Here is a 25,080-nt window from a genome sequence, read left to right as displayed (position 1 = left end):
TGGAAATTATATACTACAGATGGTGCCATCCTAACTGTGATGAACAGAAAATAGCTAAACCCAGTGACCATCAGAAGAAGAGACACGATGAAGAATTTTATAGCATGAATACAGGCTCCATGGAATCCTTATGGATGCCAGCAGCCATATCACCCTGTAGCCCAAGACTGGTTGCCCACTGAAGCTAAGCAGGGCTGAGCCTGGTTAGTACCTGGATGGGAGACCTCCTGAGAAAAACCAGGTTGCTGCTGGAAGAGGTGTTAGTGAGGCCAGCAGGGGGTGCTCACCCTGTGGTCTGTGTGGGTCCTAACGCCCCAGTGTAGTGACGGGGACACTATACTGTCAAAGAGCACCGTCCTTCGGATGCGATGTAAAACCGAGGTCCTGACTCTCTGTGGTCATTAAAAATCCCATGGCATTTCTCGTAAAGAGTAGGGGTGTAATCCCGGTGTCCTGGCCACATTCCACCCATTGGCCCTTACCAATCATGGCCTCCTAATAATCCCCTTACATTGAATTGGCTCTATCACTCTCTCTCCTCTCTCCACCTATAGCTGGTGTGTGGTGAGCGCACTGGCGCCGTTGTTCTGTGGCTGCCGTCGCATCATCAAGTGGATGCTGCACACTGGTGGTGGTTGAGGAGAGATTCCCTGATATGATTGTAAAGCGCTTTGGGTGTACAGTAGTACATATGAAAGCGCTATATAAATGCCTCATTCTATTCATTCTATTCTATTCTATTCTTATCTGAAGATAGAGCTCCTGCTCAACGTGTCACTGGTGTTCTGAAGAGGGGGAGGAACATGGCTGCTAATTTCTACCACTAGTTATATACAATATATCTATATATATAATAACTGATACAATGTTAATATACCAACCTACTAATTCTGGATGACTATTGGAGAGCAAAGTTATACAACATACACCCAGACAATGTTAATTTCATAAATTTTCATGTCTGTTTTGGTGGCTAAGAGGAAAAAGTCCTTGAAACATTACATTATTTGGTTACACTTTATTTTAAGGTGTACTTATAGGGTTAGGGTAGGATTAGCTTTTGGTTGAGGGTTAGTTGCATGTAATTATGCTAAATTTACTGTTATTACTATGGTAAGTACATGTAACATATGTAACAAGGACACTGTAAAATAAAGTGTTACACTATTTCTACCTTGGAATAAAGTATTCTATTAGCTCTGTTCAATCCAACTCTGCTAATTCAAGAAATGTACTATTAACCTTTTCTTTTCGTAGATACTGTGGATGTAAACTAAATCATTCTTGAAACATATCCCTAGTGAAAAAGAAGTGGTTAATTGTACTGAATGTGCACTTCTAGAGTACTTTAAATCCTAGAAGACCACTTTATTACACTTTCATGACTAGACTTACCGGTTTACACATTTACTTTCAAAAGTGCTTTAATATTTTTTCTTGTCATGCTTTTAAAGTACTTATTTTTAGGTGTTGACTAACATACTAAAGAACATGTAAACTAAATTATAATTTTTAGTGTTACACATTATTCCATTTAAATGTAATATATTTTAAATGTACATTTTATAGTGCTTTTCATCCTTATTTCAAAAACAATAATTAAGAATTTACATACATGTACTTTAGTAAGTGGGTCAAAAAGCACCCTAAAGTTCAGATAACTGCATTTAATATACATTTAAACAACAATACATCTAACATGCAATTAAGCGTCCAAAAACATTACATTGTTCTTTTAAAGTAAATGATTTCTATAAGTACTCTATGCTAAAGACATTTTGAGTCAGACAATTATGAGTCAGAGATAAACAAGCCAAGCGGGTAGGCCAGCCACAAAGTATTTAATGAACTTCACTTACACAAAACCAGAAACAGTGTAGGTACAGATATTTAATTCTCCAGCCAGTTTCAGTTTGAATATGCCAGAGGTTCTCCTACTAACCTAAGAGCTCAAGCGTAATTCCAGGGCTAGATCGAGCACTTTTTCTCTAGAGCTACTACATCCCTTGATTGTCTATGCATTATTAACAAATCCCTAAATCTCATGATACAGTCATGCATCTTCAATTAGATGTAGATAATAGACAGTATATAGGGACTAGATCATTGTTTTGTTTTTCCTGAAAAATGCAGGAAACAAAGTAGGACATAGAAGAAAAAAGCACCAGAAGAGCATTTTTTTGAGATTCAAGTGAAAGAATAACAGCATCTGATTGGCTGGGTTATGGAGGAAAATTATTTATGCAGAGATGAAGTCGGCGGACATCAAAAGTACCAAACTTAAAGAAAATGACGAATAATGGCATAGGCCTTTGAGTCAAAGTTAACACTTCACCAAAACAAACAATACAAACATATGTTTGTCATATTGCATATGTTTGTCATATCTCAGTAATTCCCTTTAAGATAATACATTTACTGAATGGTGATTATATTTAAAAGGCACAATATAAATATGTACAGGAAAAGAAACACACAGACACACACATCTACGCAAACAAATGAAGAGTACACATTCTTAATTGTCAAAGCTGCTTGAGTAAAAATGCTTTTTCTTCAGGCTCAGTAATGTTCAGTCATCTCACAGCAGCCGGGAATATTTGACCCAAGCTGCTCGTAAAACCACCTTCAGCCATAACTGAAACAATCATTTATCACTGATCAGAAATGTATTGCACACTATCGCACAGTTTTTCTCCCAAACACGTATGAACGAAAGAAAAAGGTCACAGGCTGGGGCCCCGTAGCTTCAAATCCATGGGTAATTTTGGCTTTATGCAAGAGGTAATATTACAAAATGCCAGTCAGCAACACGACTTGCCTCAGGGGACAATAATGCAGTAAGTTCATGTGGCTCGTAACTGCATTAGACACATTTAACAGATACATTTCTAATGGGACGTTTAATTCCAGGAGCTTAAGTTTCGCTCAAAACAACACCTGTATATTGATTTTAAAGAAATAGCTCATCTAAAAATTCTCATTTACTTGCCCTCATGTCAATTCAAACCTATGTAACTTTCTTCTGTGGAACGCAAAACAGGAGGTGTTAAGATGCTCTTTTCCATTTAATGAAAGCGAGTCTACTCTACTGCAATCCAAAAGTCATCAAAACAGCCTCAAATTTAGTAAGCCAGTCATTGAAAATCCTCCCCTCTGTCATAGCTCTGAAATCTCAATTGAATTTGTGTTCAGTCAGTTGATTCAGTGTCATAACTGAAATAGACTTGAGAGCAACAGCAAAGGGGAAGGCTGTTTGTGAATAACTTAATTCATAAAATAAAATAAAAGATTTAGGCAGGTTGCTCATCGTATGACTTCAATCATATAACATGGTAGACGTATTTGACTTTTTGGAGTTCGAAAGCCCCAATTCCAATTCAAATTTCATTGTATGGAAAAGAGCAGCGTAAATATTCTCCTTTTGTGCTTCACGATAGAAAGTCAAACAGGTTTGGAATAATAGCAAGGCAAAAGATGACAATTCTCATTTTTGTGTTATTAATTCTTTCAAGAAAGAAGACAAAATGTACTGAAAGAAATAAGGTTTCCCTTTGTCACTCTCTAATTTGTAATATTTCCCAATTTAAAGCAGAAATTAAGTGTGTATAAAGGGTAAAAATGCATGCAGACCCCTGGAACTGAGGAAAATTCAGATACAGTAAAAATGAAATGTGATCTATGCTAAACCCTGTAGGTACCATCTGAAGACAGATATTAAACGGGACACGTCTGTGATCCGCTTTAAGAACTGAAATAAATGCATCATTTCTTGGAGGCGTTTAAAGCATGTAACCTGCCATCTCATAAGAACCAATATCCTGACCTTTGGAATGAGCGCAAATCAAAATGACTCCAGCTTACTTTTCAGCCCTTTGAAAAGTTTGAAAAAAAGAAAAAGAAAAGAGAACTAAGTTCACTCCTAAGTTTCTGTGTCAGTGCAGACTTTTGGTCATGGGTTTTTCCTTTGGTGAATCCAGTTCTGTTGAAGATGGTAAAGCTACATCCTTTTTCCAAGAGAAAGATGCAGTGAGAATGGGAGACAGTGCTTTCCTCTTTTCTGCACGTATGGTGGTGTTGTCCCAGTGCAAGGTTCAACCTAGGGGGAGGATAGCTGCCATTGAGGGAGTGGAGGGCTTTTGAGATCGTGTCGTGTCACAGATCTTCTTGAGTTCTTGTCTATGAACGCTAATATTCCAGACTCTACTTCAGCTTCTCCACTGATTCGATGGGTAAAGATGGGTGGATGGGATTGCTGATGGGTGCAAACGGAGAGATCCTTGTCTTAGCTCCAACTCAATCTATAAGAAGTCCAGTTCCAGAGCTTGGTGAAGGGAAATCAGGTCTCCATGAGAAGAGATTCGCCAAAATGGCATGTTGTGCTAAACAGTGATAGGGCAAACTTGTTAGATTACAAATACATAGAATAAATTTGAGAGAATTGTCCAATAAAATGTAAAATCAATACAATAAAGCAACACTTGTGAAACTTTGTGTCAGCCCTATTAAACTGGGAGAGCCAAAACATGACAATTCACTAGCATTCAAAAGTTTGGGGTCAGAAAGATTAAAAAAAAAAAAAAAAAAAAAAAAAACTTTCATTCAGCACAGTTGCATCAAACGGCATTAAAGACATTCATAATGTTACAAAAGTTTTCTATTCCAAATAAATGCTGTTCTTTTGAACAGAATCCTGAAAAAAAAGTATCATGGTTTCCAAAATAATATGAAGCAGCACAACAGTTTCAACCATGATAGTAAGAGATGTTTCTTGAGCAGCAAATTAGCATATTAGAACAATTTCTGAAGGGTCATGTGACACTGACGACTACAGTAATGATGCTGAAAATTAAGCTTTGCCATCACATGAATAAATTACATTCTAATATATATATAAAAAGAGAAAAAAGTTATTTTAAAATTGTAATAATATTTCACAATACAACTGTTATTACTGATTTTTTGTAAACAAATAAATGTTGCTTCAGTGAACATAATGGACTTTTCAAAAACATCTTACTGACTCTAAACATTTGAATGGTAGTGTACCTCAGGGTATACTTTAAGTAAATAATTTAGATCAGAGTTTGAAAAAATAAAAATAAAAAATGAGTTTGGAAACCCCTGAATAGCAGCATCATTAGGAATCTCTTGCAATAGGCTTTATGCCCAGCTTCACTACTTCCTGAACTTCAGCCAGCTCCTTTGTTTCCTGTCTGCCATTATTGGACAAACTGATTAATCCAGGTGTGTCTGATTATTGTTACTGAGGTCAGGCACACCTGGATTAATCAGTTTGTCCAATAATGGAAGACAGGAAACAAAGGAGCTGGCTGAAGTTCAGGAAGTAGTGGAGCTGGGCATAAAGCCTATTGCATAATATGAGGTATTGTGTTGTGATGTGATCACGTTGACAGGATTATGTAATACTGTATGTCCAAATGCTGGTATTGTACCTGCTTTGCAGCAAACTCTTCATCACGGCCGTCCCCTATAACAACATAGGTCACTTTCTTCCCAAAGCGAGCGATGATGCGTTCAAAGCAACTCTCTTTTCCTGTTAACAGACGAGTCATTCAGCGTTACTCTAACAAGTGTTAGATATACCATGTGTTAATGTACCCTACCCTTGTGCTCAGTTTCAGTTTGATACCAATGATTTTAAAAGGAGAGGATGTTTAAAATGAACAAACTGGAATCATTTATTAAGCCTCATGGTTGTTCAAAATCATTTAACTTTTAATACCCTGAAACAAAAGGTGAATTTTCAAAGAATATTGTTACTACTCTTCTATATAATAATGAAAGTGGATGAAATCTCCAAAATGAGCTAAACCTTCATTCCAAGTCTTTTACACAGATTTTTTTTGTCAAAAGTATGTATGTGGAAATGTTTAATTACAATGTTTTGACAGCTGAAGGTCTATACGGTTGTAGTTTAGTTTACATTTTTGGAGCTTGACAGCCCCTGGTCACTGTATAGAAAAAACAGCAGTTTGAACAATTTTTTAATCTTCAACATTCTCCTTTTGTTCTGCATGTCTGGACCATCTGGCTTGGAATGACATGAGGATCTGAATTTAAATTTTTAGTAAACCAAAACTGTTACCTATTTTAGTAGCACTGTAAATGTTCTCGATGGGAAAGACGTCACCCAGGCCATAGAGAAGCACTTTAGCTAAAGCAGGAACTAGCTGAGTGGTGGTGACCAGAATATTCATACATTTGCCCCTGTGAACAAACAAATAGCCAATGTTAGCGTGTATACCACATTTAAGCTGACAGATCCGCACAGAGAAACCTGTTTAGCATGTTGTTCTAGCACTTCACACACAGTGTTTAATGCCTAGAGGCAGATCTGATGATTTAAATATAAGATAATTCAAAACGTTTAGCCTTTTATGTTCAAACCAGAGTCAGTCAATGATGGAGAGACTCAAGAAGAAGTGAAAACATGTAGAAAGCAACAGGACATTTCTGAATGGTTAGTTGAAGAATTTATGCAGCTGATGTGGAGTTAACTATCTTCTAGTCATTGATTAGCATATTCGGTCATGATAATCTATAAATCGCATTCCCGGGGCGGGGTTTATGTAAATTTTAGGGTTTGTGAGTTACTAACCCAGAGGGAATGTCGTGTAGTCCCTACCAGCCGTTTGTTGTAGTCCTTAAAAAAACAATTTCTTTAAAAGCAAATATCTTCCTTTGCTTTGAACTGAGCGTCGAAACTTTGCAGATGTGCTCAAACAGCAACATTACACACCAACTAAAGTTAGAAAAGTGAAATTATAAATCAACCACCCCTTTAAAGTTTGCATCATAACCTCTCCTTAGCTGCTGGCTGCCTGACTTCTTGCGCTCCCTATTGTTGAGGCGGGTGTATTATTGACATGTAAAAGTCTAGACCCTGAATATAAGATGACCCTATTTTTTCAGATGCATTTCTAAGAAAAGAAAAAATATATATTCTGAACAAACGGTAATTGAAAAATCGTTTTTTTTGCCCAGCCCTAGATGCAGGTTTAGTGAGTCGTACCTTGACTGTACCAGCAAGAGTGATTTGAGGGCAGTGCTCCTCCAGGCATCTGTAACGGTCTCAATCTCTGAGCGAAGCCTGAGAAGTAGGTCTCTCTTCATTGGGCTCAGCAGACCTAAAAAAACAGCAATGTTGACATTAAAACAAATTATATTATAATATATATATATATAATATGCAGTAATTTAAAGATACTACTGGACTTTGTATAATATAATTTCACATGTCATGAAATATAATATCACATGTCGAGAAATTAAAAAACGAATAAGAAATCAAAATTAGATTAGTATACTCCTTAGTCCTTAGTAAAAGTTGATAGTGCCGACTAGATTTAAGTTTAAGACCTCTTGAAATGATAATTAAGACTTTTATTATACCTTTCAGAGATATTTAAGATTAAGATATTTAAGATTTAAGATGCTGGAGGGTTCATGGGAGTTTGCCCAACCAGTCCACATGTGCTTTGTGGATTTGGAGAAGGCATTCGACTGTGTCCCTCGCGGCGGCCTGTGGAGGGTGCTCCGGGAGTATGGGGTCCGGGGTCCGGGGTCCTTTGCTAAGGGCTGTCCGGTCCCTGTACGACCGGAGCAGGAGCTTGGTTCGCATTGCCGGCAGTAAGTCAGACTTCTTCCCGGTGCATGTTGGACTCCGGCAGGGCTGCCCTTTGTCGCCGGTTCTGTTCATAATTTTTATGGAAAGAATTTCTAGGCGCAGCCAGGGGCCGGAGGGGGTCAGGTTTGGTGACAACACGATTTCATCTCTGCTCTTTGCGGATGATGTTGTCGTGTTGGCCTCATCAAATCAGGACCATCAGTATGCACTGGGACGGTTTGCAGCTGAGTGTGAAGCGGCTGGGATGAAAATCAGCACCTCCAAATCCGAGGCCATGGTCCTCAGTCGGAAAAGGGTGGCTGGCTCACTTCAGGTTGGTGGAGAGTTCCTACCTCAAGTGGAGGAGTTTAAGTATCTTGGGGTTTTGTTCACGAGTGAGGGAAGGATGGAACGGGAGATTGACAGACGGATCGGTGCAGCTTCTGCAGTAATGCGGTCGATGTACCGGTCTGTCGTGGTGAAGAAAGAGCTGAGCCGCAAGGCGAAGCTCTCGATTTACCGGTCAATCTACGTTCCTACTCTCACCTATGGTCATGAGCTTTGGGTCATGACCGAAAGGACAAGATCCCGGATACAGGCGGCCGAAATGAGCTTTCTCCGCAGGGTGGCTGGGCGATCCCTTAGAGATAGGGTGAGAAGCTCGGTCACTCGGGAGGAGCTCAGAGTAGAGCCGCTGCTCCTCCACATCGAGAGGGGTCAGCTGAGGTGGCTCGGGCATCTGTTTCAGATGCCTCCTGGACGCCGAGGAGACCCCGGGGAAGACCTAGGTCACGCTGGAGAGACTATGTCTCCTGGCTGGCCTGGGAACGCCTCGGTGTCCCCCCGGAAGAGCTGGAGGAAGTGTCCGGGGAGAGGGAAGTCTGGGCATCTCTGCTTAGACTGCTGCCCCCGCGACCCGGCCCCGGATAAGTGGAGGAAGATGATGATGAGATTTAAGATAAAACCTATTTTAAGATGTTTTAAGTACCTGCGAGGACCCTGCCTGTGTGAACATGCAGTGGGTTTTGAAATAGAGATACGAGACACACTCTCACCTCCCACATTCCCCTGGAATCCATTGTAGATCTCTTTGAGACGGCGATATCTGAAAGCCAGCTTACGCATCCACTCTACTCCTCCCTGTACCGCTGCGGTGGAACCCGGACCACCGCCCGCACTGGGCCCGCTAAAGCCATCGCTAGAGAAGTTGTAGTTGCTAAGCCAGAATGATCAATATTAGATACAATATAGACTAATCAAAAAACTATTACAAAAAAAGAGCTTTCACACGTAGCCTTTGCCATAAATATAACAGCAATATGTGTGTTTTGAGGATATAAGCAAAGCACAATTGAAAAGCAATTTGCTGGTGTAAGAAGTTGCTGGAAAGCTCACGTTTCATTACCTCAAATCCTGCCCATTGTCGTCTGAGGCAACGTCATCAACATGAACTTGATCACATTCCTGTTTTGACAGCAGAGGTAAATGTTATTTTCATGAACCTAACAGACAGCAAACTGACCCTTGTGTTCCGCTACACTTACCTCCAGATCATTGAAAAAGAGATGCGTGTCTGCAAGCTCAAAGATCAACTCCTCCATCTGAAGACCCAGATTGAGAACTGTTGCTGGGTCCTGAATAAATAAAACCATCAGAAAACAACAAGAATGTGAAAAGAGAAAATAAAAGATCAACAAATCAACTGCAAATACCTTTCAGATTACAAAAAAAGCAATTTGCTGTACCTTGCCAAACTTCTGTGCAAATGAACCAGTAAGAAGAGAGTGGAAAATGATAATGGTTTCATCCAGATCCCACAAGAAGATACGCTGATAAAAGAAAAAGACTTGTGTCATGTTTGCTGCACAATACACATAGTATGTTCATCTCCTGATTAATCACTTTATTTTGTACATTTAGCAAATATAAATAAATCGTAAAGCTGACCCTCTATTTAGCTAAGCAAGCTCAATTTAAAGGGATAGTTCACCCAAAAATGAAAAATCTGTCATCATTTACTCACCCTCATGTTGTTCCAAACCTGTAAGAATTTATTTATTCTGCTGAACACAAAAGAATGTATTTTGAAGAATGGCAGTAACCAAATAATTGATGGAACCCATTGACTTCCAAAGAGTTTTTTACCCCACACTATGCTAGTCAATGAGGCCCATTAATTGATTGGTTAGAGGTTAAATTACAAGTTAGACTGAGTTTTTTTTTTTTTTTTTCTTTTCTTTGGCGTCACTAATTGCATCCCTGTTTCTCTTGGGTTTACTTATTTATCTGATATTTCTTTGATCTGTAAATATTTTGTTTATTTTAATTTTCGTTATTATTACTATTATCCAAATTTTTTTGTAGTTATTTTCACTTATGTATAATAAATTACTTTTCTTTTGCATTACTTTGTTTCGTGTTGTCTCTTGCCACCACCATCACTCCAAATCATAATCTCAATGTTACTTCTTTTAACCCTAGACCACAAGAGGTCATAACACCCATATTCTTCAAAATATATTCTTTAGTGTTCAGCAGAAGAAAGAAATTCATACAGGTTTGGAAAAACCTGAGGGTGAGTAAATGACAGAATTTTCATTTTTGGGTGAACTATACCTTTACTGTGTCAGAATGCAATGCAAGTACAAGTGAATTTTTCAGTGCTGTTGCAAGGGGTTTCTATTTAGTTTCCACATGGGCATACCTTTTTAGAGGTTAGAATGTGTCTCTAAAACTATGTAAGCTGCTGCATTACCTCAAGGTCATTGTCTGTGGACTGGGAACCGTCTGGTTTCTTTGCTTTGCCTTTAGCTTTGCTAGGAGGGTTTTTGCGGTTGGGCTCATCCTGGTCTTGTGCTCCTGTGGGAAGGGCCATCCCAGCAGGCAGAGCCACACCAGTTGGGAGCGTCACACCTGGGGATGCATCTGGAGGAATAAGCAAAAATATGAACTTAAGTGAGAGCCAGAGAAGAATGAGGAGCATTCATGCAATGACAACATGATCTAGACCAGGACCTGTACAGAGAAACATTTTTGCTTGCATTTACTTTTAAAACTTAAAAATTACTATTGAAATTATTTTTATTTTTTACATTAAAATTATTATATGAATGACTTCATATATTAATTACATTTTTTTTAAATATTCATTTTGACTAAAGTTTGGGAGTTATGTTTTATTTTAAACATCTCGTCTTTTGTAGCTCACCAGGGCTGCATTTACTTGATCAAAGATAGTACAAACAATAATATTGTGAAATATTAGAATTTAAATAACTGTTTTCTATTTTAATACAATTTTAAAATCTAGTTTAATCCTGTAGTGTCAAATCTTCGTTGTCACATGATCCTTCAGAAATCATTCTAATATGCTGATTTGCTGCTCAAAAAACATTTCTTACTATTATAAGTTTACAGCTACTTAATATTTTTGTGGAAAATCTTAATTTCAAGACTCTTTGATGATGAAAAAGTAAAAAATTACAGCATTTATTTGAATTAGAAAGCTTTTGTAACATTAAAAGTTTATTTACTGTAATTTGATTAATTTAATGTGCCAATGTTGAATAAAAATATTTTCTTAATAAAAAAATACTGACACCATTATAAATTATATATATATATAAAAAAAGTCTAGTACTCGTATATAGAACGTTTTAAATAATTGAAAAGGTTTACTGCAAATTACAGAGAGAAGATGATAACACACCTGTTGTGTTGGGCAGGTTTGCAGAGGCACTGCCTTCTGTCTTAATGGCTGGATATCCAGGTGCCACTACACCTGCTCCATCTCTATCATTGCTGGGCAGCCCAGCGGACAGGTAACTGGGAGGAGGGACGTAGTACTGGGAGAACTGACTCTGGCCAAGAGAGTTGTAATTTGAAAACTCCTAAAAAAATTAAAATAGGACATCAGAAATGTGACCACTCAACAATATACAGCATTCATATAAATTAAAATCTTGTTCATTGTTTGTTCAACAAAAAGTAACCAAAGCAAACTGATTGTTTCAAGCTTTCATTTCCATATGTAAACCAACCTACTTTTCTTAAGTCTAATAAGTCTGTCAAAATGTACTGGTTGAAATAATTAACTGTTTGAATCTATTCTCAGAAAAATAATCCATTTTTTCTTTTTCTATTTTTTTAATCACTTCATAAAAAATGTATATTGTAACATATCATGATCAAGAACATGATGTTTTTGCATTTTTAACTTTGTATTACACTGTATAATGTCTTAGTCATGACATCTCCACATACGAGCAGAGCATTGCATCTACAGAAATTGTAGTTAAAGTGAGACAACCTGTATAACAAAATATAACTTCAAATTAGGTCAAAGTGTGTTACTCTGTCCTTTCCAGTATTGAGTTCCTGCCTCCACACTCACCTGATGTGTGCCAGTGGCTGTGGTCACAGCAGTTCCTGGGGGGATATTAGTGTACACACTGGATGTCGTGAAACAGGAACCTGAATGGGGAAGAATAATTATTATAAAGGATGCCAAAAAGACATGCAGTGAACAGCTCAGTACTAAAAATTATTGGCGATTACGATAAATATTTCTGAATGAAATGCTGAATGAGTGTTAATGAAAAGGTTTTGGCGGATGGAACTGGACAGATCTTTGTCCTCAGCGGTCCTGTATTGATAAGGCTGTGAGGTGCAGAGAGCATGTAGAGAGACACACAGAGAGCAATAGCAGGCTTGCCTTGGCTGGGGTAGGAGTAGTGGATCTGGTTGGGTTGGGTTGAGGTATAGGCTGAGCTGAAGCTGAGAAACCCCGTCTGGCCAACAGAGGGCGCCTCGGGCAGCCGCGACTCTGTCTTTAAGCCCGGCCACATGGAGCCTGAGGCCGTGCATGGATAGATGGCGCAAGAGAGGGCAAAGAGTGGAAGAGAAAAGGGATGCAGAGACGAAAGTGGTGATTAGAGGGAGGTTAAGAACTGGATGTAATGTAGACGTGAACTGATCTGACTGCCAGCGTATAGTGTGAATGCAGGGTGAGAGTTTAAGTGGAATGAGTGTTCAGATGAATTAAAGCACAGACAGCAACTGGGTGAAGCACAGACCAAATGGTGGCAGTCCGTACGTCTGGCCGGACTGAGGAAAGCCGCTGTATACGGTCGACTGGCCCAGGGAGGGGAAAGCCACTTGGCTGGCATATGCAGTGACAGCCGTGCTGAAGAATAATGGAGGAGAGTTAATATCAGAACATTCAAAAACACCACTGTACTTAGGGAGGCTGCTATAGACTTTAGTCAGGGTAGACAACACATTTAATTTGACTTAAACCAACCATTCAATATGTGGTATTATCTTAGTCAACATGTATTCAAAACTGACACCATTTACTTCCTTAATAATGGTACTAGTCTTATGAACAATTCATCTGTGCATGTTATTTCAAAGAAAAACAAATGCGCTTAAAAACTTTCATTAAAATGTCTTAACTAGGGGTGTAACAATATATTGCAATACAAAAATGTAAATGTGTTATTGGAAGTGACAATCTGTCTTGTGCAACCAAAATAAAAATTACTATGTGAGGAAAAAAAATTAAAGTTTACAGAGTTTTAGTGTCAGTACTACATTAAACTACTATATATAATGTTGAATATATTGCATAATAATGCAATGGGGGAATATTTATGGATTCTAATAGTGCCAAATGTCTTATGTCACAAGTAAAAAGTGTCATACATTATTTTAAATACACTCCTCAAAAAAATAAAGGGAACACTTGTTAATCAGAGAATAGCATCAAGTCAGTTAAACTCCTGGGATATTGATCTGGTCAGTTAAGTAACAGAGGGGGTTGGTAATCAGTTTCAGCTGCTTTAGTGTTAATGAAATTAACAGCAGGTGCACTAGATGGGCAACAGTAAGACAACCCCCAAAACAGGAATGGTTTTACAGGTGGAGGCCACTGACATTTTTTCCCTACTCATCTTTTCGGACTGTTTTTCACCAGTTTTGCATTTGGCTAGGGTCAGTGTCACTACTGGTAACATGAGGCGATACCTGGAGCCTACAGAGGTTGCGCAGGCAGTCCAGCTCCTTCAGGATGGCTCATCAATACGTGCCATTGCCAGAAGGTTTGCTGTGTCTCCCAGCACAGTCTCAAGAGCATGGAGGAGATTCCAGGAAGACAAACAGCTACTCTAGGAGAGCTGGACAGGGCCGTAGAAGGTCCTTAACCCATCAGCAGGACCGGTATCTGCTCTTTTGTGCGAGGAGGAACATGATGAGCACTGCCAGAGCCCTACAAAATGACCTCCAGCAGGCCACTGGTGTGAATGTCTCTGACCAAACAATCAGAAACCGACTTCATGGGGGTGGCCTGAGGGCCCGACGTCCTCTAGTGGGCCCTGTGCTCACTGCCCAGCACCAGGGAGCTCGATTGGCATTTTCCATTGAACAACAGAACTGGCAGGTCCGCCACTGGTGCCCTGTGGTTTTCACAAATGAGAGCAGGTTCACCCTGAGCACGTGAAAGACAGGAAAGGCTCTGGAGAAGCCGTGGAGAATGTTATGCTGCTTGTAACATCGTTCAGCATGACCGGTTTGGTGGTGGGTCAGTGATGGTCTGGGGAGGCATATCCATGGAGGGACGCACAGACCTCTGCAGGCTAGACAATGGCACCCTGACTGCCATTAGGTATCGGGATGAAATCCTTGACTCCATTGTCAGACCCTATGCTGGTGCAGTGGGTCTTGGGTTCCTCCTGGTGCACAACAATGCCCGGCCTCATGTGGCGAGAGCATGCAGGCAGTTCCTGGAGGATGAAGGAATGATACCATTGAAGGGCCACCACGCTCACCTGACCTACATCCAATAGAACACCTCTGGGTCATTGTGTTTCGGTCCATCTGACATCACCTGGTTGCACCTCAGACTGTCCAGGAGCTCAGTGATGCGCTGGTCCAGATCTGGGAGGAAATACCCCAGGACACCATCCATCGTCTCATTAGGAGCATGCCCCAACGTTGTTAGGCATGCATACAAGCACGTGGGGGCCATACAAACTACTGAGTACCATTTCGGGTCGATTATGATCCCATATTGATTCCAAATGACATGCTAGACTATTCAGTTCAGGTTTTATTAAACAGATGACTGATTGTAAAAAAAAATAAAAAATACTAACCCATTTTAAGATAACTTTCAGTACTTACTTGCTTCCTTGGTAGATCTGTGAGGTATATTCAGTGGCTGTGGTTGTGGTGAGGTCTTTGCACGTCACTGCTGTTAAAAACAGGGAGTTTTGGAACAATGGTATTATGCTTTAAATCAACATCTGAGCAAGACAGCATCTCTTGTCCTGATATAGTAAATGGGCCTTACCATTGTGAGTATATGCATTTTGTGTGACACAGCCCTGGGATCTTGATATTGTCTCTTGATTTGACTGTTCTGGACCCCCAGGCACTGCTGGAGACATTGAGGGGGTGGATAATATTTACACGTATTTTTACACAAATACACGTGGGGCACTACAGTCTTTTGACAATATTCAATATCTATCTAAAATAACATAAGTGTTACAATCAGATGAACCATCAATTAAATAAAGCAATTATAACAACAAAATATATTTAAAATGTGTAATAAGCAAAACAGTACAAATTAAACTGTTTTAATTAAAAAAGTTTTTACAACTTTTTTATTTATGATTAGGTATATAATATTAGAATTTATATGAACCAATATAACAATACATAATAAACAGCAATATTTACATATACTTTACTAAAATTTTAAAGCTTGTAAAAATAGATTTTCAAATGATCATGCAAAGAAATTAGTGTTTTGAACCAATTCAATCATATGGACAGTATGAATTAAAAAATTGAACCACAGCTAAAAGTTTGCTCCTGTTGTGTAAATCAGAAATGTGATCTCGTTACCATCACTCTCATACTTAATGGACAAATAAAAAAGGGGTCCCACTTTATATTAAGTGGCTTTAAGTACTATGTACTTACATTGAAATTAATAATTTGATACAATGTACTAGTGTAACTACATGTTTTTACATTGTACCTACATTTTAAAAATTCATGCATGTAATTACAGCTGTAATTAATTTATGTAATTACATTTATAATTACACAGTTGACCCTTTCCTTACACCTTAAACCTACCCAATCCACCACACCTGTCCCTAACCTTACCCGTATCACACCTCAATAACAGCAAAAGTGTTTTACAATACAACATGAACACAATAAGTACATTGTACTTATTTTTTGATGTAAGTACATAGTACTTAACGCCTGTTAATATAAAGTGGGACCAAAAAAGGTGTTCAAATCATTGCAATATTCACAATGTTGGTAAATGGTTACCATTTAGGGTTGCGGTGAAGGAATTTGCCTTGCGTGGATTTTGAGTGGCTCAACATCGTGATATACGATATTATCGTCATATTTAAAGATTATTTTTCTTTTTTTGCTATATAAATAAGTGCAACGATGTGGTCAGCAGACACAAAGACTGAGATTCAAAAACAAAACCGGCTTTATTAAACATACAAACACTCTGAATGAACAGACAGGAGAATAACGCAAACCGCACAATGAATAAACAAGAACCGACCTAAAACAACTGAAACACAGGGTCAGTTGATGGAGGGGAAAAAATGACATTCTTCATTCTTGTTATTAACTTATTTAATATTCAAAATACACGCATGAAGTGTAAAACAAGAAGGGTATAGCATTATGAAAAAACGTGACCATCACGGTTGCAGCGGTTGCTTGCATTCCTCTGCTATTGGCTTGTCAGTATTGCAGTATTACAATATTGCTGTTATCAAGACAGCCCTATAAACAGTCAACAAAATATATTTGATATAATTGCCCTGCCCAATTCACACACACGCACCTTTTACCACCCTAAAATAAAGTATTTCAGATGATGAAAATTAAAGCAGAAACCTACTTACTTAAGTGCAAGTGAGCAACAGATGATGGTGGATATGAATTGACTTCTGACTGTGCTGTTGATTCGTCCCGGTTTGGGGAGTCACTGCTGTCATTAGCAACCACACTGCAAAAGATCGACTTTTAGAAATGTATCCTGTTGTTCTCTTAATGTATAACAACAACAATGAAACATGAAATGAGCCTCTGAGTTTTGGTTTGAAAAGTCAGCTTCCAGATTTCGCATGAGTGGCCAAAAGAGTAGCTAGCCGTTCTGATACTAAATATTTTCTGACATTTTGTTAAATATGACATCATGCTTTAATCTGACAAGACACTCTTTGTTCTTTCTCTTTCCCCTTAATTGCTCAAGGGCACAACAGTAACAGAGCAAGATTATGATCTTATATCCAGTTCCTTGTATCTGTACTGCTTAGAATAGCATGTTCACATCCTAGCAGTCTAATCCTTAAAAAATAATGTTGTAAATAATGTTCAGTTTCTTGCAAAGACCAATTGTTTAGCTTCTTAAGACCTCACTGTATTGTCACAGGTGGAGCCACAGGTTTTAATTTTGTTTTGTCTGCATATGTTTTTTTTAAAATCTCAAAGTAATGGCACCTATTGACTTGCATTATATGAATCACTGAGGACCACGGTTTCAATAGTAGTAATAGTATTTAGTAATAGGAGTAGTAGTAATAGGAGTTTATTGCCATATCAGCATTACTGGCTATTCCATGGCAGATATTGTACATACTAAACATTTAACAACATAAAATCATAAGTAAAACATAATTAAAACAAACTTGGACAAAAAACAAAACAAACACAGAAATAAGTGCATGTACAAAATGAGTACAATTCTATAAAATATTCTTTAAATGTAGTTGTGCAAAATCTGGATCCATAAATAAGTCCTTTAAAGTTTGTCCTGATCAAAAAAATGCTGTCTCATAACATTAAAGATTGGGCAGGACCACGGTTTCAGCTAAAAATGTTATTTACTGTTCTACTGAAGAAGAAAAAAAGTTCCCTACATCTTGGATGGCCTGAGGGTGAGTAAATTAACAGCAAATTCTCAATTTTGGGTTAACTATCCCTTTAAGTAGTATGCTATAGCCTATATGCAGGCTACACATAAAAATATGAAATACACCACACCCTATAATGAAAATGCATATGAAAATATGTAATGAACCATACACTGTAATGAAAATGCACATGAACTTACCGTGAATCTCCCTCCTGATTCACTTCTGGATCATGCCGAGCTTTCTTTGTCTATTCAATCAAAACAACAGAGAAAAAGAGCATACATTTATATATTACGTCTCTCAGCGTGTTTATTTACAGTGGCTGATGGCATTTGGCATAATAATGTGAAGCATTTCATGCAGTGACAGAAGCATGCAGTAGTGTGACATGCTTTACATAATCTAAAACTACTAATTAGGGTTGTGCACAACGACTGATTTCATTAACGTTAAACAGAAATTTCGCAATCAACTAGTCGACTAGTCAAGTCTTTTTAGCAGTTCACTCAAGAAAAGTCCCCATCAATTTCCCATTTGTCAGACGGCAGGGCTATTTTTGAAATTTTTAATACAAAAGCTAAAAGCCGATTAAAATGCACCTAAAATAAATGTCTGGATGCCAAACAAGAAGAAATTCATTCTATTTCTCAGCTACTTGTGAATCTGTCTTTATTCCTGTACTGGTATGATTAAGTGAAACAATGTAACAGTACATATTAATAAACGGCTATATTTACATGCATTTCTTTTTACTAAAAACTTTCATGCTTGAAAAAATTGATTTTCAAATGAATGATGAAATTTGTGTTTTGAACAAATTCAGTCATATGGACAATATGAACGATATCAGTGCAGTGTACTCACAGGTAGCTCAGGCACCTCTTGCGATTCGTTCATGGCTGCAAAAGATGACGTCTTCACAGTCGGCCAAAGTAAATCCGTGCCGTCAGTCTCTGCAGTTGCCGCTGCTTCTGCTTTGGCCAAGGCCCTGCGTGAAAGACATAAGCCAACACTGTGAGACATCTTTATATATGCTCTCCACCTCACTGGGGTTGATCCTTGTCATTAGTCTGTGTGCGCGGTCATGGTGCTGAGTATCATGGGAAAGTCAGGAGAACAAGTGGGGCTTGCGGGGCCTAATCCCACTCTCACCCTCGTGGCAGGTGAGCTCGGCACGTGAGGTGCCCCACAAAAGCACCAGATGTTTCCACCGTCCCCTCCCACTCTTCAGCGCACATGCCTGGGTTAGATGTCAGCCTCTCCTTACATGTTTACTAACCTACATTTGGTGAAAACTAGGAAGCTTGTATTCTTTCCTGATTATATCAAAAAGGCATTAGGTGTTTCTGCGCAAGCTGTCACATCCAAAGGGTGGGCGAGGATAAGATCTAACCTAATTTTATTCACCTCATACCTTCTTTAAACTGCATTTATTTAATTGGTATATGAAGCAGGAAAGGGAAAAGCAGGTCAGACGCTCACTTACACTTGAGCCAGTTTAGCAGACGCTTACCAAATCGTCATTCATGTTGGGACTACAATGTTTAGTAAAACACGTGAAGCCCTGAGCGATGCTTTTGCAACGTACAGCCCAATGTCCCAGGAAAGTGGAAATGAAAAAAACAAGTGAAACAATAATCTGAAACACTTTTTGAAATAAATTTAGAAAGTTACACAGACCATCTATAGACCCTTTTTGCGGCGACATCACAATTACGTAACGGCAGAGGCAAAACGGAGGCAAAAACAAAGGGAAAACTAGAGGCAGCCAATACAAACCAGCACAGATTCAGTTATACAAGGAGCTTAAAATGTCATCTTGTGTTGTTGGGTGCAAGAATCGACGGTGTACAGGCTCCAATTTGAGATTTTATCGCATAATGTTTTCTAAACTATTTTGATTATTTGTGAATCATCTATGATTGTATACATTGTTGTGATTGATTGTGACTAGACTTTTTGAAAAACCTGTTAAAGGTATAGCGGAGGATCTTTCCGAATTTTAGATAAGAACCGCCCTCTCCACTTTTTGAAAAAATGCACATGCGCAACACTCTACCTGCTCCCGAGAGGGAACGCCTATTAAACGTGTGCGAGGTTCTCCTCGTGCACGCTCTGTTTACAAGTTGCTGTCGGCATCGCTCATACAAGATTACTTTCCAAAAGAAGATTTGCACTTTTTCTCCAAATAGCATGCCAAACTTTACCTGTCAAGTAGAAACTTCGCGACTGAGGCATCAGTGGGAAGCCCAACCTGTGTTTTCAGCGCACGCCATCGTGTGAAACAATCTCCCAAAAACACTCTGATCTTGTTTCTCTCTTCTGAGGCCTTTCTCTTCTTCTCATACAGTTCGTACAAACTTTTTCTCTTGCGACCCTCAGACATTTTCAAAGGACCCGGTGAAACGGCGAGCTTCAATGAATGGCTGAGCTCTAGCTCACCACACATAAACACCTGAAAGTGCGCATGCGCAGAAAGCGAAAACTAAGGGACGAGCACGTACGACGGCCTTACGTAAACATATCACCAGAATGATTGACACTTAGGTGGACCAATAGTTTACACTACCCACCCGGAAAAAGAAAATCCTCTGCTATACCTTTAAGAAAGAATAATCAAAGTTAAAAGATGAATTTGCTGTATCTGGAATTTTTATTTCTAGAAAATATTCACATCATTAAAATTGCACTGTAATGGACAGTGAGTGACCTTACACATTAAGATAAAATCAGATTTTCTCCAGTCATTGTTAAAAAACAAGCTAACAAAACTTGCTAATTAGCAAGTGAAGCGGCCAGAGGAATCGTTCTGCCTCCACCTAAGCTCCGCCCACAAAAAACTGAAAAGGGGCCTATAAAATGATAGTTTACCCAAAAGTGAAAATTCTGTCATCATTTTCTCAACCCAATGTCACTCCAAACCTGCTTATGACCTAAATATTCTGTTATTACTCATACAATGAAAGTCAATGTCCAAAACAAAATTGGACCAGTGACAGACAAACAAACATACATTTTTCAAAATGTTTCATTATATGTTTGGAATGGCATAAGGGGGAATTGGTTTCAATTTCAATTTAATTGATTCAAATTTTATTCCGTTTTTTTTTCATGATTAAATGTTTTAATTATTGTTGTTATATTACTGTAAATAGAGGAAAACTTCTTGTTAATTTTGTGAAAAGTATGAAAACACTTATTTTTACCAACATTTTACTCTATAATACTTGTATTAAACATTATGAATTTAATTGGCAATAATTCCAGTTTAGTAAAATAAAAAATGTTCTATATAATTGTCATTAAACAGAATATTGTTGACGCGTTCATGAGAGCACAACACATGCGTGTCATGAGCAGACGTTGTGTGAACGCATGTTGGAGATTATTATTTTGTAAATAGTGGCAAATTATGTTTGTTTTTTTTGCGCAAACAAAGCACTCGTGTCACTTCAGAAAATTGAGGTTAAACCACTTGGATTATTTAACCTCAGTTTTATGAAGTAACACACATGTGTCATGGTGCTCTCATCAATGTCAATGTCTTTTTATTACTTTTAACATCAATGTCTTTTTACCACTATTCTGGGGCTTGAAAGTGGTAGTTTCATAGGCTGTCAATAGAAGGACAAAAAGCTCTCAGATTTCATTAAAAATATCTTCATTGTGAATTTTACATTTTGGGTGAAGTTACCCTTTAAAATTGTAACAAGTTTGCAATAAAACTCTACATACAAAAGCATCAGACATAAAACTTCAGCTTCAGGCTCCAAGTTTTTAATACATCTGCAAGCAAAGTCAATGTTCACATAAACACTTACTTACTAATGTATGCATGTATAAAATGCAGATGCAGGAGTCCCCTTAATTAAAATAGTTTGCTACCTACAATTAATTCAGTAAATAACAAATTAATTTAACAAGTTCAATTTTGGTGCGTTCAAGTCATCTCGTATGTATTTACGAGTTGAACACACTTGAACGCCACCACAATGTCGTAAATACCAGTGGGGAGCTCTGGATTTTCTCTAAGCCCCGATCTTTATGAGTTGTGGGCGTCTCACTGAGAAACATGGCGGAATACCACAATACCTAAAGGTAACAGTGATATTTTCAGGCTTTTCAATTCACATCAACCCGATCACATGTTTCACGTTCATGTAAACACTAGATTTATCAATCGGAATGAATTCAGTCCGATTGAAACAAAAGTTGTGCATGTAAACGTATGTCCCTACCCCAGCAACATGTGTTCTTTTGTTGATCACTCTTTTTTATGCAACTCTGAGCACTTTTCATAATTTTTATCCTGGCTGAAGCACTTTTATTTCAATCTATAAGAATAATATAATCAGCCTATTTTATAGTTTAAAGTTAAAGATATTAATATTAATAAGTTGAGAGTGTTGTGTTTATTTGACGATGATTTTACATTTCTTGTTTGTATGAAGGCTAAATACAAATAAAAGGTGAACATTAAATTTTTACTGTTTATTTCTAAAATATTATATAGCCTAGTTTTATAGGAGGAGGTTTCATAGACTTGGCAAATTAATTTTTCAGAAGTTTGTAGATACAGACATCCGTTGTGTTCATCAGTTTTTCTGAGGCTTTTATATATATATATATATATATATATATATATATATATATATATATATATATATATATATATATATATATCGATATCGGAATTATATCGTATCGACCGAAATTAAGAAACATATTGTGATATAAATTTTGGCCATATCGTCCATCCCTAGACTGGACCCCTCGACAAAAACCCAACATGATTGTCTCATAGGCTTTTGGATTATCACAAAAACAAGCTCTGTGATCACAAAAGTTTTTGTCCATCGAGATAATTATCACAGATGAACACAGCTTTTATGAATTTTGAAGCCTAAATGCAGTCGCCAGAAGTAAAAAGCTAAAGGTAGGCTATGAACGAACTACACAATGGTCCCATGAATTCAACGTCATAACCATCACGAAGCTTCCGACAACTCTTTCAGTTATCTAAAAACATTTTCCCAGAACATTTGAGTTAGAATTAGTTTGCTAGAGCACAATTATAACCATAACAATGCTGTAAAAGCAGACTGAGTTTACATTTCTGCCATTTAACCAAAACCCCATTCAAAAAACCCATTGACTTTGGGACGATGGAACCCGAAGTGCTAAATGCGTTTTGGCCTACAAAGTGACGTCACACCTGCACCACTCTATTTCAAAGGCATAATATGACTTAATTAAAATAGAAAGTAATGGACCACTTGCACTGATCTTCGTAATGCACTTCCATTTGGAAATAGTACGTCTCACTTATTTCCGGTTATGTTTACTTTCAATGTACTGTGGTCAATGAGTTGAACAAACGAGTGTCCGCAATAAAGCCGCGTTTCCACCGCAGGAACTTTCCCCAGGAACTAGGAACTTTGGGCTGGTACTCGATGTGTTTACACCGCAGGAACCAGGGTCTAAATGAAGTTCCGGGTAAATATTTCCCCCTCCGATAGTCCCTGCTCACGAGGTAGTACTTAGGCCTGTCACGATAACAAATTTTGCTGGACGATAAATTGTCCAAGAAATTATCGCGATAAACGATAATATTGCCGTTCTGAGACCATTTTCATTTAATATAATTATAATGGCATAATAATGCAGGTACACCTTTTCAACGATCTATAAACTTTTATTTCTAAAGAATATTAAACATTGAAAACGGAAAACATTTTAAATATCCAAAAAAATGAACAAAACAACCAAAAACAATGAAAGCAATGGACTCTTAGTGTCTGTTAACAAAATAAATGTCTGTTAATAAATAAAATGGATGTAAACAAAATTGCACTTCAAAAAATATTAAACATTAGGCTTTAGACATTAGGCTTAAATAGTGATACATTCCATAACAGGCAAAACTTACAGTTAGGACCTTTGTAAACAAATAAAAAAAAAAGCCTCAACAAGCCATATCGCACAATTTTGCACTGTTACTCCTGTTACTTTGTCCTCCTGTTACTTTGTCAAGTGATTGTGTACTGTCGGGAAGACGGAGACGCACTTTATTGCGTGTATGATACGCACTGAAAATACTTGGTTAGGATTAGGGGTGAGGAGTGCGTGCGTATTACACGCCATAAAGAGCGTATCATATGCACGCAAAAACTAGTTTTGGCGTATAAATGGCACGAGAAATAACATTCGTGGTATAGATACGCATTTTCATGTGATAGGGCTCGCTGTCGCAACTCACAACTAGCGTCTTCTCTCTCTCCCGGCAGTAGCCGCAAACACTCCCGCCGGCGCTTTCCCATACGTGACTGACAAGCGCCGCGCGCCGCCTCCCCACACAAAGACCATGCAACTGACAACAAGAGGGTTCATTCCTCCTATACGCTAAAGAACCGAGCGAGAGTGGTCATCCAGTCTCTTTGGTAGAGAGAGAGAGAGAGACGAGGAAAACAAACAAGCATGCAAATGGAATTATCGCGGCCGGAAAAATTATCGAGCTCATTTTTTTTATCGTGCGATTAATCGACTTATCGACTATCGCGACAGGCCTAGTAGTACTTTTTCAAAGTTCAGGAACTTTCAGGGGTGGGACTTGTGCGCTGCACAAGCTGATTGGTTGTGTTCACGCCGCATTTTGGTTGGATGACTCCACGCAGCATTTTCTTTATTTTTAACCTCCCTTTTAAAAAGTGGCTTCATGCAGTAAAGTTGTCTGTCTGCAAATATGGAATTTAATTAAAAAAACTGGGGGACTGGCGACGAGTTTCAGGCTTTATTATTTGGGTATTTGTGGAAGAGGAAACTTTCTGCGCGTTCGTCACAGCCATCTCACGGCCAATGTCCGCAATAGCTGATAACATACAATTTTATATCTAACGTTAGCATTACGAGCTCTGAACACGCTTTATCAGTGCTCGTCTCTTTTCTGCCACAGCTTTTAATATTAAGTCATTATGTTTACACATTGTCATCTATTGCAAGGCAAACCATGTTACAAATTTACTATAACAGGATTGAAATAGCGCATTGAGGTTGGTAACAAACAACTATTTACAAGACTGTCACTATTTATGATTGATAGACGGGGTTCAGGCTTTTTTTAAGAGTATTTGCGCAAAAGGAAATTTTTGCGCGTTCGTCCCAGTCATCTCACAACGTACCTTGTCTAATTTTATACGCATACGAGCTTTCTGAACACGCTTTAGTATCAGTGCTCGTCTATTTTGTTATGTTAATTACCTCGTTAGTAAACCAATAACTGCAGCACAGTTTGAATCTCCTCCATACTTATAAATGTGGCGCTCAAAACTGATTACTGTCCGTCGCAGACTGGGAGGAGCAGTTGCGCGCAGTTTACCTTCCCGGTACTTTAGACCGCGGTGTAAACGCAGAAAGCAACCGGTCTGGGGCAAAAAAGGTTCCTGGGAAAAAAGTTCCTGGGACAAATTGTTCCGGGTAATTTCG

At 38.3% G+C, this 25,080-nt stretch overlaps 1 protein-coding gene across 3 annotated transcripts in view; it reads right to left on the bottom strand.

Annotated features, from left to right (window-relative positions):
* Positions 1 to 1,654: 1,654 nt before the first annotated feature.
* Positions 1,655 to 25,080, bottom strand: part of eya3 (EYA transcriptional coactivator and phosphatase 3) — a 35,345-nt gene continuing 11,919 nt past the window's right edge. The window contains exons 2-19 of one of the 3 annotated variants that reach the window (XM_081377541.1): positions 18,463 to 18,586; positions 17,796 to 17,845; positions 16,585 to 16,688; positions 14,982 to 15,068; positions 14,813 to 14,882; positions 12,706 to 12,815; positions 12,345 to 12,482; positions 12,024 to 12,103; positions 11,340 to 11,520; positions 10,386 to 10,555; positions 9,376 to 9,459; positions 9,175 to 9,264; positions 9,036 to 9,094; positions 8,686 to 8,846; positions 7,037 to 7,151; positions 6,110 to 6,231; positions 5,457 to 5,557; positions 1,655 to 4,382 (exon numbers count right to left, since the gene is read on the bottom strand). In XM_081377541.1, the coding sequence (XP_081233667.1) occupies positions 4,302 to 4,382; positions 5,457 to 5,557; positions 6,110 to 6,231; positions 7,037 to 7,151; positions 8,686 to 8,846; positions 9,036 to 9,094; positions 9,175 to 9,264; positions 9,376 to 9,459; positions 10,386 to 10,555; positions 11,340 to 11,520; positions 12,024 to 12,103; positions 12,345 to 12,482; positions 12,706 to 12,815; positions 14,813 to 14,882; positions 14,982 to 15,068; positions 16,585 to 16,688; positions 17,796 to 17,845; positions 18,463 to 18,495 (1,836 nt within the window). In that variant the 5' untranslated portion in view covers positions 18,496 to 18,586 and the 3' untranslated portion in view covers positions 1,655 to 4,301. The remainder of the gene's footprint in view (positions 4,383 to 5,456; positions 5,558 to 6,109; positions 6,232 to 7,036; positions 7,152 to 8,685; positions 8,847 to 9,035; positions 9,095 to 9,174; positions 9,265 to 9,375; positions 9,460 to 10,385; positions 10,556 to 11,339; positions 11,521 to 12,023; positions 12,104 to 12,344; positions 12,483 to 12,705; positions 12,816 to 14,812; positions 14,883 to 14,981; positions 15,069 to 16,584; positions 16,689 to 17,795; positions 17,846 to 18,462; positions 18,587 to 25,080) is intronic. The other 2 variants (XM_081377542.1, XM_081377543.1) reach the window with 2 other exon arrangements.

This window comes from Scardinius erythrophthalmus (assembly GCF_964197995.2).
Source record: "Scardinius erythrophthalmus genome assembly, chromosome: 10".
Taxonomy (NCBI): domain Eukaryota; kingdom Metazoa; phylum Chordata; class Actinopteri; order Cypriniformes; family Leuciscidae; genus Scardinius; species Scardinius erythrophthalmus.
This window is presented reverse-complemented; position numbering and strand designations above follow the sequence as displayed.